The sequence below is a fragment of the Netta rufina genome (genome assembly GCF_964035555.1).
Source record: "Netta rufina genome assembly, chromosome: 6".
Classification (NCBI taxonomy): domain Eukaryota; kingdom Metazoa; phylum Chordata; class Aves; order Anseriformes; family Anatidae; genus Netta; species Netta rufina.
This window is the reverse complement of record NC_140129.1, coordinates 13220892-13235148: the sequence shown is the minus strand read 5'-3', so window position 1 is coordinate 13235148 and position 14257 is coordinate 13220892. Positions and strand designations below refer to the sequence as shown.

Genomic DNA, 14257 nt, shown 5'->3' with positions numbered 1-14257 from the left:
TCTTTGGCATGACATCAACCACAACTTCACGTTTGTGAAACATGAACAAAAGTCCTTTCTGGCTTCTAACTCACACAAAAACAGGAGCTAGAGCACCTTCTTTTGGCTTTCACTGAACTACTGACAAATACTATTTGATTCCAGAAGTTTTTAAACTCTGTAATTGCAAGGTATGTCTGATCTCAGCTGAAGGGTAAGGGAACAATATACATCCAACAATGTTCTTGTGAACACAATTCCCCCAGGCAAATCAAACACACAGACCTTCAGGTAAATTTGTCTTCCCAAATGCTCTTACATTTGCTCATCAGTGTTTTGGGAAGATCTTCAATTGCCTTTTATACAATCTCAATAGCCATCTTAGGCTTCGTGTCATCTTTTTAACTCAGCCCACCTCACCACACACCCTACATACATTCTTTCTTGAAAACTGTTTATAGACCTCAGCTGCACACCTTGTTTAGCTTATGTCCTCTGCTTTGTCAATGCACTTTCTAGAATAAGAATCTGGAGAAAGAATGTGCAAAACAGTCACTGAAAGCCCAGTTAGGCTGAAAAACCCCAAAGTGGAGTTCTTGGTTACTTGTAATTTAACATCTTTGTACACACAGGGGAATCGGATTCTTAACGAAGCTCTTTTAACAGGCTGTTGCTGGTTGTTTCTAAAGGTGGCTCTTCAATTGTTTTCCTTTCAGTGGATTTTTTTGGTGAACAAATTAAAATGACTATACTTGAAACAGCCAAAAAGTATTTATCTATGGAGGAATGCTGTGCTGTCAGATACACTGTCTGTCTGTTGAGTTTAAAAAAAAAAATCCCCTTTATTTAAAATTCAAGACATTTATGTGAAAGTGTATTAACACTGCTGTGTTGCCAAGTCTATTCTGGTTTTCTGCATTTTGCTTTTAGGTTTTCCATGCAACTCCTATCCCTGATTTGGCACCCAGAACTCCATATAATAAGAAATAAGTGTTCTTGGGTTTAACTCAGGGCTGGTCATATATTTATTACATAGCCATGTGAGAATATCAGTTATTAAAAGAAGAAAAAAAAACCACCAAACTTGCATACATATGCAGAGGAGTATGCACAGAGAAAATGGAGAATTACCCATAGCATTCCATAGGGAAAAAAAATCAGAATAGATGGTTATTGCTTTGCAATGTACAGTCCCAGTACATCAAGGGTCAAGTGACATCAGAGACTGAAAAGATGACTGTGATCACTCCAGAAAATCTGTCTGGCGTTTTAGGACACTTTGCAAACTCAGAAAAACTTTGAATAAATCACATAATGAGATTCTCCTAGGTACTTTTCCCACTTTAAGCAGCTGTTTTGAGACTTACAACTACTCTGGGAAGTAGCTCCTCTGGTTTACTTCCAAGCCTGCTCATGGTGGCCACCCTGGGCCAGGAATCTTGTGTAGCTGCCCAGGAATATGTATTAGTCAAATCCAGTCTGCAGTTATTTAAATAATAAGAGGTCATGAGGCTGGGAATCCAGCAAGACATTAAATGAATCAAATGTTAATTTTATTACAGTACCTGCTTGTAGAAATGTCCTCAAAGGGATAAAGGATTTCTCCATTGTTGCAAATCTCACAGATGAAACCCTTTTGACTACAAAGACTGCAGCTATACACATGAGAAGTGGCAAACTTGATCACCTTCCCCAAGAAAGGAGCCAACTTTCCTTCAATAACCTGAAATGAGAAAATGACATGGAATGAACCCATAAAAAATTACCACTACTCCCTGCAAGACTGAAAAAATATAAATACTGATATGCAGCTATGCACAGCTGGTTAAAATAACAGGAATTTAACCTCCCAACAGTTATAGCTCCATGAAATCACAAGTGATAATAGTGGCCATTGAACTGATAACGATCAAAATGTGGAGAAAAAAAAAAGTTACAATTTCTATAAATCCCTAGTGACACACAAGATTGGCGTTCATTTAAAGTAAAACAATACATTCATATATTGAGGCACAGAAGAGCAAACAGGAAAAGAGTTCAGGGCATCTGTATTATCATTTAAACTAACAACCACGGATACTGCCTTGCACTTACAGTTTTCATTTCTTGCAAATTTTTATGCACAAATCAGTTTTGTCTTTGTTCTTTTTCCTACAAAGCAGAGGATGTTTTATTTTTTTGCATATTTTTCATGAACAGAATCCTGCCTTACCTGCTTTAGTAATAATGCATTTCCCATTAAAAACCATTAAAATACATTATTTCCCTCATTGCCAAAGTGAATAAATTCTCAGAAAAACTCTTGAATAGGAACTGTTTTTTTTCCTTCAGTGTCCAGCTCTCAAATCAAGAAGTCTCTCACTGCCAGACAACCCTGATAGACCATTAGAAGTGATTAGCACTGCCTGTGTTGGTGTGAAAAAACTGCCATGTAGTATAGATTAAACTGCCAGCCACAACACTCATCTAAATTTGTGATTCAGTGACAATGTCTCAATAAGGGGTGCTATTCAGGCAAAATACTTTCCATTCAGATTGAACTTTCAGAGACTTTAAGGAATTCTGCTGGGGTATGGAATAATGAAGATGGAATAAGGCCCCAAGTGTATATTCTCTCCTGGACTTCCTGTGGTCTGAATGGCAGCCTGCCAGATTAGTGATAGAAATGTGTCATGAGATTTGATAGTGACCTCCCATAAAAAAGGAAAAAGAATGTAGTAATTGCTGTTTGAAGACTTATACAGGGCTGTGCCCTGAAACCTAAGAGTGGGGAGATTTACACTTAAATGTGTGCCAGATTCAGTTCAGGCACCCCTTCCCTCCATATCCCACTTGTAAATGGCTTTAGTGTAAACCAATCTGGAGAAAGCAAAGGTCAAGGCAAAGAACGACCAAGGTTTCAGTCCTTCCCTGTGTAAAGAAGAAAGGAAATAAACTTGTGTTCTAGGGCAACGTCCTGTCCACTAGCTGAGATACCCACTGTTAAAGAAGAGAAAAAAGGATAGGTAGTAAATGCATAGGTAGCATTGATCTTGATGGCACTGAATGGCATGGGCTGAAATGGGCCTCCTCTGCTTTCAGCTCTAGCCTGCTAACAGCATCTGCAACAACAGGAAGCGGCAGTGTTATTGCCAGTACTGCAGATAGGACATCTGCTCATGTTAGAGGAAAAATGACGTTCCTATTACATCCTGGTATAGGAAGATCCCCTTCAAGCAGAATATAAACAGTGCAAAGAGGCTGCTGCAAATGAAGCCACAGTTCAAGGTAGTGATATTTCTAACCTTCTGCCAGATGGCCAGACACTAGTTTAGCTCCCCTTGGCGGGGTTTTGTTTTTCATTGAAAAGGAAGAATTTTTTTTGCTTGCAGACTTCAGGGCTACAGAGGGTCTGAAAACCAAACAATCTGGGAGTAGGGGAAAGATACAAAAGTTGATGGTATTCAGGAGACAGGAGGAAAGAAACAGTGTAGTCACCCAGCTCATGACACTGCTACAACACATTTAGCAGTAATGGATGAAATATGCATACAATGATAACAAGTAAATCATGATACATACATATTTTCCATAGCACTTTCATGCTATAGCAACCACCTCTGACAGGCTGCAAAAGCTCCATTAAAATGCCAGGCTGAAGACACAGATGCAAACAAATTCTGTAAATCTGTACTATTGTCACTGTCAGCAAGGACTTAAGAGTTAAGTCTCTGAATTAAAAACACATTTTATACAATGTGATGCACAAAATTAACATAATCTATTACCATCTTAAGTACCAGGGGTGAATTCAAGTCTGTACAAGGCACAAAAGATTTCCTGTGCTGAAGAGCTCGCAAACTAACCAAGACAGATTGATAGCCCCCAAGGAGATGGTGTTATTCATCCCTATTTATTTATTTGTATGGCTCACCATAGCACTGTAGTGGGTTGACTTGCAACTCTGGCCACTGCAGACATACAATGAAGATTGTATCTTCAAAGAACTATGCATGCCAATTTTGCAATGTGAATTACAGGCCATTTTACTGTATTATAGGAGGAAGACGAAATGCAACATCAAACTGATGTTATCACTATTTTTAGCATCTGCAAATTTTATGTCATTTTACTTCATCAGAGACCTCAAGGCTGTGCACAGGAAACAACTTTCCTTGCAGCTGTCTCTCATTCGTGTTTCTACCTAATAAGAGTAAAATCCTCATCGCCATTTACCCCAGCAAGCAAAAGGGGATACTTCTGCTTGCTGCACACAAAAGGAATTTCGTGGTAACACTTCCACGGTGATTATTTTATGGCTCTGGGAATGGGAGCTTGGGACATAACCTACAGTGTCAAAGCTTACCCTGTGACTAAACACTCATGACAGCCGGATGTCAGTCAGTTAAGACATCCCAGAATCACAATGACAGAGTTCCATGATGTTCTCTCAGTTGATGCTAGAATCAGGTCTTGAGTTTCAAGGAAACACAAGTGATTAAAGAATAAAAATGTCTTACAACTAGCTAGGTATCAGGAAAATCAAAAGGAAAAAACCCTCAGAAGGCTGTCTTGGCACATCCATCAACGTCTATGTTATATTTTACAGTTAAATCTGTTATCAACATCTTTCAGTGACAGATTCCATAGCCTCCTTACAGTGCATATCTGTTCTCAGTGTTGGGTCACTCCTAAGCTTTAACCTGAACATTTCAGTTTACAGAAGAAGCTGAAATTTCAACCTACTTGTTCCATAAGCAGAGCACAGAGAAAACCCTTCTAAATCCAAGGAAACAAGCAATGTTTTAAATGCCACATGCCAAACAAATCTCAAATCAGACCTGTGGACCTGCAGGAGATAGGTAACATTCAGTTGTCCAGCTCTCGTGCACATTCAGATAAATTGAGTCACTGGGGTGAAAACACAGGTGGCTACCTGTAACTCAACTCAGTTCTCAGGTGGAAGCTGAGACCTGAAAACTCTTAATGCAACATGAGTCACTGGCAGGCCTAGCTGGCAGGTTCAGCAGTGGGTAAGTCTCTTAGAGTACACTAAAAGAATGGAAACTAAAAATTTCACCACTGACTTATCCTTGTATCATAGTGCAGCCTCAAGATGAACCTGTGAAGGCTTAAAAGTAAATTCCCATCTATAAAAGAAAAAAAAAAAAAAGAGCATCAAGCTTAAACCAAATTAAAATTCTGTAATTCTGATAATCTGAGTTCAGATTCTCTTCCACCTACAGATGCTGCAGCACACATGAAGAACACGGTATATTTTCTAATCCTAATTCTTTATAGTGCAAGCAACTGTTTAATTGTCCAAAATTAAGGTTGAAAGAGGATGATGGCATCCTGGTCAATCAACCAATGAAGGGTACAATGCAGCTTTCCCTCCCTAAACTGGCCAAGGAACCCATCCCAGAAGGATTCTGGACACGGGGCCATGCTCATACAGTTAGCTTACCACTGCTGCAACTGTCATATTTCTTGGTCTGCTGCTTGGTGACAATGGGTGCAGACTACTTCTGTTTGGAGGTCCAAAGCAGGTTGTCTCTCTGAAGAGTGCCAGTATTCAGATCAGAGTTACTGTCCACCTCTGTGGATCTGGAAAAAACCTCTAAGCTATCACCATGGCTTTGCACATTGCAGCTCCCGACTGTCTCACGTGATACGAATTGTATGAAAATACACACCCACGTGTACATAAAAGACGGGCCCTGCCCTCAAAGCACTTACAATTTAAACCAGCAAATGAGCACTGCTTTTTACACCAACTGCCACTTACTCTCACCCTAAATGGGACAATCTTCCAGGAATAAATGGGACAACTTTCAGGAGTAGCAAGTGTTGCCCAGGTGACTCTCACCGGGATCCCTGTCCCCCACCTTCACAACACATTTCTGCGCACATGAGCCTGCCCTGCACAACAGCAGAGGCAGTTGCCTCACCCCCAGTACATGCTGAGCTACAGCTCTGTCCTGAACACATCTCTCATCCAAGCTCTCCAGGTGGAGCACAGCACCAGTAGAAATCTATCTCTGAAGGCCCCTGCTCCCCAAACCCTAGCTTTGTCCTTAACTCTCCTGCTGCCCTGCAGTACAGTAGAGGGGAGCCAAAAGAAAAGCTCATTACACACAGCAGAGAGAAGTCAAGTCACTGTGTCTTCCCTCATATGAGAACACACTTACCAGCATGAAGGAGGGTTGCACAAACTAATCCCACAGCAGAGCTATGTAGAAAGCACAATGTTGCAATATATGAATGCTTTCATAGTTAAAAAACAAACTGGAAAAGTGGATGGCCACGGTACGGTGGCAGATCTCTTCTGTGTTTAGAGTCCTTCTAACTCAGAAAGATGGCAAACTAAACTTAGTTTTTGAACTTTGGAAAACAGAACAAGATAAAAAATACATCCAAAAAGGTCTATTGCAAAATTATTTGTAAGAGTTTCTTCTACTCCATGAGTGACAGTTATTCAAATTAGAGAAGACGTAATAGCAGCCTCTGACTGGGTGTCACAGGAAAGCAATCAAACATGGATTAGATGAAATAAGGATGGAAGTCCCCTCCAAACTCAGGCTGTTTTATTCCCAAAGAGGTAATATAAGAAAGCTTTAAGGGGAACTAGAGGCAGGGAGGGGAGAGAAGAAAGAAAAAGAACATAAAGAAAAATAAGTCATCTCTAAGCCACTATCGCTTCAAGTAATGCCTCCATAGCCTTCTGCCCACTTACTAGTCTAGGACCACAGAAATACCCAACTCTTGCATCATCACCGCATAAATCGTCACTGAAATCTATCAGACACGTGATAAACTTTCCGGACAGGAGAGAAAAAAACAGTACAGTTTTCAGACATTTCTCAGGGAAGTGTGTGTTTGCTTTGAGGGCAGGGCACCTTCCAGCTATGCTAGCTAAGAAGTAACAGGTAAGGAGGAAGACCTCCATCCCTGCAGGAGTCTGTATATTGTGCATTTCTGCAAGGGTCATCAAACCTCCTACCCTGTCTGTGCATTTATCTACCAACTACTTTTAAAAAAATGCAGTAAATGCTTACATAGCACAGAGATCATAGGAATCTTCAATCACCTACATAAAGATTGTCAAGACAGGTGATAGAGGGGATATAGCTTGCTGAGCTTTCAGATACTCTGTTGTGCTTGGTATGTAACACTGCAAAGGCCCAAGAAGTCCAAATTCTGAAAAGTGTTAGGGTTTGTTAGACCACACCAAGAGTTCCAGTATTAAAGTAACTGTTTAAATTTTTTAGTCTAAGTAGTTTCCAACATATGATAACGAAATTAAAATTGTACATTGTTAAAAACAAACAAAAACAAAAAACAAAAACAAAAACAAAACAAAACAAAACAAAAACTTTTGTTAATATCTAAGTTAATGGAGAATCAACAAGTACAGGATATTTTAACAAAGGATTTCCACAGTGTTTGAGAAAGAAGGGAAACCACACATCTATAAGATTCTGTAATATTCTGTGAGCTTGGACACAAGGATCAGCCAATGTGTCACAGCCTGTCAAGGAACAGTCACTTCACTGTGGCTAAGTGGTCAGGGAGAAAACACTGAAAAGGGAAGTAGAAATGCCCCCCAACTCTCCTGAACTCTTAGAACTGGACCTGTAGTTTTCTCAGGTACAAGAAGCATAGTAGGAAGCCCTGGTTATTATTCTTCTAGAGGAGTATCTGCTGCTACTGTGCTGCTTACAGAGTGCTTCCACCAGGGTTAAATATTCCAAGTAAAGTGGTGAAAACACTGTAACACTCAGATCTCGCTGCCACTGTGAGACAAGCTAAATTTGCCATATGGCTTTGTGACCCCACCCTTGTAAATCAGCTCGTTAATCATTATCGTCATAGAGGTGATAAAGCTGTTTTATAAGCCTACACTGAAGCAGTAACATTAACTACTTATGTAGAGGCTGGTGTATTTCTCTGCAGATAAGATTTATTGGAAGGCCCTCTCTTTAAAGACACAGGTTTGCCTCATAACCCTCCTCTGGAGCTCCAGCAATCCGTTCCACTTCTTCCTCCAGTCTGATTTACATGTCAGACACAAGTGATGCCTGGAGGGGATGGGTTAAGTGATATGAAATCCCTAGAACACCTTGAACTATAGGTTCAAATCTCAACTGGATTGTCCCAGCCTCTTTTCCTGACAGAATAAAATTTATGGTTATTTCTCAAGGCCAGACACACTTGCCTCTGTCTGAGATACAGACAAAATTTGCTAGGAGGCACTTACGCAATGCAGGAGAGACATGAAAAGGCCAAGAGGCACTGAGAAAACAGAAGGGGTAGTAGACATGAAGTTCATTCACCACTCCCAATCGTATACATGGAGGGGTTAGAAAGTCCTTTTAATTACTGGGATTAGTGTCATAAACATGCTGGGAAGAAGGAAGCTATCTGAAGGAGCAGTCAACAACAGTACACAGCTCTCCACCACCTTCTGAATTCATGGCTTCTGCCTCCTCCTGGTAGTTTTCTTTCTAACACTGGAAACAGCTGGTTTGAATCCAGCCAAGCCAATCACTAACAAGCTCAGAGGTAAGCTTCAGCTATGCCTGGACTTTGGAGTATCACTGAGAATGTACTTCCTGCACTGAATGAAAAGGAAAAAAAAAAAACTCCTTCTGAACAGGCTGGCTTAACTTCATCACTTTGCCCACCACCCTCCAAGTTCTACTGATGGGAGTTCTGTGGAGGAAGACCAAACACCCAGCAATCTTTCTTCACCTCCAGGACAGATGAGAAGTATTATTTTGAAAGAACTATTAATGATTTAAGAAAATTAGGCTGGATAAAACACCTCAAGAAACCTCCAGTTTATCCCTCAGCCTACAGCCCAACCAACAGACTTGCTTAAAAACTTCTTGTCACAGCGACTCCCCAACTCTCCAGTGCTCGCAACATCTAGAAAGCTTTTCCTAAGAAAAAGATCTCTTTTGCTGCAGTAAACTTTGTTTCACGCTCTATCTCCTATCCTTACATTGCGCAATACGTTTCAGAAAGCATTTTCTGTTGAATTCACTTCTCTCACAAGTGATCTCTGTTGCACATGTGGAAAAGCACAAGCAGAACAGGGTGCAGGAAGGCTACAAAGGTTGCCTAATCTATCTGCTAATTGCAGAACAGGCAGGTATTTTACACGTGGAGATCAGACATTAAAATGCAAAGGGTAAAATGGAATCTCCACCCTGTGACAGATTTCAGCAGGGTCAGAATTCCTGGCGTGAAAACATTGACTTGGAGACAAGTGCTAAAATATGCTTAGCTAAGGATAATGCAAACTGCAGAGCAGAGAAAGGGAAAACACATTCCCTGGCTGGGAAGTTCCTAGTCATTTACATCTAGGGAACAGACAATGCTCCTGGACTGTTCATTTCCTTGAGGATTTTTTCCCTTCCGTTCAACAGATTCTTAACTCTGTGAATTCTTGTTACAATTTCAATGCACAATTAATCTTCAGTTCAGAGGAAAGGGAAATGGGAGGAAGGATGACCATGAGGCAAAAGCCCCAGAGAGGCAGTTATCAGATCTCAGCTCTGCCCCATCTTTTATGCAATATACTGGTCTGATCTGCTTTTCCTTGCTCCACTCTGACTTCCAGTCACCTATTTCAGATTGCTTGCCTTGTTTATTTAAATTGCAGGTGACTTAAGGGAAGAATGATTTCTTAATATTTGTGTGCATGCAAACCAGAGTCACTACATGCTGCTGTAAAAGAAATAAAAACAGATCACAACAGTAACTTAGGAAAGCACAGCTCTGTACTTAGGCCCTGCTTGTGTTTGTGCTGAACACAACAGGGGCTGACCAGCTGCATGGGGAGGGGAAATGTGGTGCTTTGGTGGAGGACAGATGCAGCTTGACTGATCTGGGTTAACTGAAAGACTGAAAGCACTCTTTTTTTTTTCACTGTGGCCACGCTAAGGGCCACAACCCTAGCTCCCAACACAAAGAATGATTCCACCCTACCTTTTCTTTTCCCTTTGCAGCCTTTGCAGATCCCTGGCTGTCCCAAGGGCCTGTTCGGCCAGAGGTACAAGTGGTAGCAAGGTGGATGGGAGCAGGTGAGGCCAGGGACTCTGTTCGCCAGCTGCTGACACCAGTGAAAGGTGCTGGCTCTGACACACCTGCCGCCATTTTGCCACTGCTGGCCTTGACACAGACAAAGCGACATTGCGCAGCCACGCATTGTGCCGTGCTAACTCATCGCCCACACAGGGCAGAGAACATCCCGAAAGGAAACCTGGGGATAAACACTGTGAGGAAAAAAACAAAAAACAAAACCCAAACAAATCAAACCACAGCAGAAATGAGTGAGAATGTGAATAAACAGAAATCACTGACTCTTTTTGACCTCCCTGCACTGGCAGTCCACGCTGAGGGCAGAGACATTTGCTACTCACAGTCCTTCCGAAAGGGACCACTTAAAATGCTGCACTTTAATTTTGCGTTAAAGTGATATACCACAAGTAAGCCACTGTAACTCTTTGAGGTATGGGGAAGAGGAAAATAAAAACAATTTCAAGAGCAAATGCTGTTAATCTCTGGCAAGCACACCTAGAGACAGGGGGTACAAGCAAAGATGGATTTACATTGGCTGGGGGGGGAGGAACAAACTGGGTATATATTCAGGGTTTATCCTTCAGTCCAAGTGAATTTATAGCAGGAGGCAGAGAGGATGACAAGGTCTCTCCAAGCCCTCCCCCACTTCTCTCATGGAAAGGAAGAAAAGCCTGAAAATTCAGTGGATCTCCCAGTTCGAGCTGACACAAGTGGGAAAGCCAGAATTGTCTCAGTATAAGCAATACACTGGAAAATCACTGGTGTCGGCTCTACGACCAGCCCTGTAAAGAGACTTTGGCCCTGCAGATTCTGTCTTTGCACTCATGGCATTTTAGTCCTCTTCCCTCCTTTCTCCTTCCCCCAAGGTTTCCAGGCAGCTACATGTCAATTGTGTCACACCCTGAGTTCTCCTAATCTTGTCGCAGGGATGAATTATAGGTTGTTTTAAGAAACAGGTATTCAAGCAAAGGTTAAAGGCTATTTTAATCAAACAAGGTTGAAAGAGTAGCAGGAATTTGGCTGGTAGAGAACAGAAAGCACTTTCCTCAGCTTAAAAACTGTATGCGACTCTGTATACTCACACAAGTAAATATGCATTCAGGCAGAGAGCCTATGTACTCCTTTCTCTCTCTCTCTCTGTTTTAAGACTAAGCAGGCAATTGCATGCTGAGACATTAACTTAATCTACATGCCTACTGAGTAAGACATTATTTCATGAGTGACATCACAAAGGTAGAAACGCTTCTACTTTGCACAGGACTGGATCGGTGCATTTTAAGGAGGAGTCCGCTTTGGGCTTTAGAGCAAGAAAGCAACATACCAGGAAAATGGCTAGGGTTACTCTGAAAAAAACTCTGTGAGAGCAAAGTATATTTAGATATTTTTTTTTTTAACCCCTTTTTGATCCAAGCAGGTAATCCTGAGACAGTATTTTGTTTCTTTGGGAAATTCTGTTTCTTGGGATGTTAAGTCCTGGGAGATGGCCAGCTGCCTCTCCTGAACAGACATTGTATGGGAAGTACAGCAATGAGGTTAGCACCCAGCTTTTCACACAGCTAACCCTGATCTCCAGTTCTGGGCCTTTCATGATGCACAACAACAAAGAAAAAAAAATCATGGTTAGCATGAAGTAGTAGAAAAGGGGTAGCTTATATTACTACTGAAGATAGTAGCAATATTAACTTGGGGGGCTCAAAAAACTTTAGATGATCTCTTCAGATCTCAGAAGCTCTTGTGACCCACTGGCACCACTGCTGAGCTGTTTTAAACAGTTTCACACTAGAAAGCTACACCCACCAGAAGTGGCCCAGGTTTCATATTCATGTGGAAAAGCACCACATGTATTTAACAAGGCCTGTTGAAAACTCTGGTTTCGAGCAGATGCAAACCCAGTCCTGCTGTTAAAAGCATTTATTAACAAACTTGCTATATCTCCACACTTCTCCAAGACTTTAACACATCTAATTAAACTCAGATGAACTTGTCTTCCTGGCTGCCACCTGCCAAAACACTCCTGGCCGGCTCTGCTGTGTTCTCCACATGACCATGAGCCATTCTCAATGACAACAACTCCTTTCCCCAGCAGAGCTGTGGTAAAAAGGAAACACCAGTAAAATCCTTGCCATTACCACTAATTGGAAGGTGAGCTGTCAGCAGTTTGGGGAATTATACACACACCTGGAATATCAGCTAACCTGAAGAGTTTCCTGTTCTGCCGAAAGACATCTCAGTGCTAGCATACTCCAGGGAGTGACAAAAGTGAGTGATAAAGGAGCCACAGCGAAGTATACAAACTGTTTAGTTGCTGTTTTGGTATCAGACCTTTTAATATTTATGAAAATACATGTCGTGTATCTTTTCCCATCCTAGAATTACTTTCATAGTTTTCTGCTAATGCAACTACCACAGTTGTAATTACACAGGACTTAACAAAAGGATATAAAGATAGCTACTAACATTATGCTGTTATGGTCCCATCATAGAATGGCCTGGGTTGGAAAGGACCTTAAAGATCATCTAGTTCCAACCCCCTTGCCATAAGGGGGTCCAAGATGCATTCATTTGCACAGAACTAAGTGCTTCACAACCTTCACACATTTAAACTGCAAAACGCATTTGCTGTAATGCCAACAACTGACTCTTAAGACTTATATCTGAACTAAATGGTCACCCCCAGCCCCCTTCACTTGCAACAGAGAAGCAGGCTGCTTCCCTCCTAAAATACATTTAAAATAGGTGAGAAGGACTATCCCTCCAAAATGCTGCTTTCCTTACTTTGACTTTTATCATGTCCTGGATGACTGTTTTAAATATACACATAGTAAAGTGGGACCCATTTTACCTTAGTCCCATTACAAATGACTTGTCCTCTGTCTCCGAGAAAGCCTGCAACGGAGCTGCGAAGAGAGTCCAGATCTCCTGTGCCTTAGGCTGAGAACTGGACCAATGTGCAGATGAACTTGACCCATGTGTATGTTTCTCACCTCCCCACACAAACATCTGTCTCTGTCTCCACCCCAGCAAATATTTAAGAGCAGGGGCTGTACCTGACACATAAGTTAAAACCCATTACTGCTTTAAACCAGTTCTACTTTGAGGATTGTCTTCCTCCCATCCTGTGGTCAGCTGAATACTGATAGTAACGCATCTCAGGACTTGCACCTGTCCCACATGACCGTGTCAACAGCTTGCCTGTGAGGTTGGAGATGTAAATCAATGTTTTCACTACCATGCTGGATGGTGAACTGTGGCAGCTATGAAAGAGGTGCCTTGCATTTTGCTGCCCTTGCTGAGCTCAGTGAACTCCTGCAGAAAATTGTGACAGACAAATTTTCAGCCATCTCAGCAGGATTTCACAGCCAGGCCTGCCAAAACTCTAATTCTCCTTCTCATCTGCCACCTCCTGCCCCTCAAGCAAAATAAGGGCTTGTCTAAACTTAAAAGGATCTGCTAGTACAGCTACATGGGTAAACCTCTTTGGTAAATAAATGTTTAAGCTGATACAGCTTATATTGATTCACTGAATGAAACAAATGATGCCAGCAAGAGACCTTCTTATTTATGTAATTGAGTTTGCACTAATGCTTGTACAGGTACAGCAATATCCATTAAGAGTGTGTGTTGTGTTGGTTTTGTTTGCTTTTATCACGCACCTATGCCAGTAACACTTCTAACCTTAGACCAAGTCCAAAGTATTTTAGCCAAAATTGAGCTTTGTCAGTCCGTATAGCCACATGCACACCACTGGCTTTCACCAGCACAAGAACGTGGGATAGATGCCACATCCTGTCACTTCCCTGACAGACACTGCTGTGTTACCAGAAGTTTGTAGCACAGACCTGGCTCCTAACAAGAAAACAAAGAGTGAGATTTTTTTTGGTAAGTATGTCCTAGCACAGTACTCTGTGACGAACTCACATCCTCAGTGAGGGTTAGTATCATTCAGAGTCCATTGAGAAAGGTCTCTGATTCTTTTATACCTCAGTACTCAAATACAAAAGTAAAGACAAGAGGAAATTAGAAAGCCAATTATAATGCCAGCAGCACCTCCCATCAAATGAGGATCGTGCAGTTTGCATATATCTACTTGGGGGAGTGTTTTATGAGTAAAGAAAAGAATACTGCTGAGCAAGGACAACACCACTGATGGATCTGGAAGTCATCATGCAGTATGTTTTAAATCAAAGCCAAGCACTTCCCAGTGACTGTA

General features: G+C 41.5%; 1 protein-coding gene across 1 annotated transcript in view; it reads right to left on the bottom strand.

The window, feature by feature from the left end:
• Nucleotides 1-14257, bottom strand: part of PLEKHM3 (pleckstrin homology domain containing M3) — an 81729-nt gene that overhangs the window by 18349 nt on the left and 49123 nt on the right. Inside the window, exon 8 of the mRNA XM_084289276.1 lies at nt 1545-1702. Within this exon, the coding sequence (XP_084145402.1) occupies nt 1545-1702 (158 nt within the window). The remainder of the gene's footprint in view (nt 1-1544; nt 1703-14257) is intronic.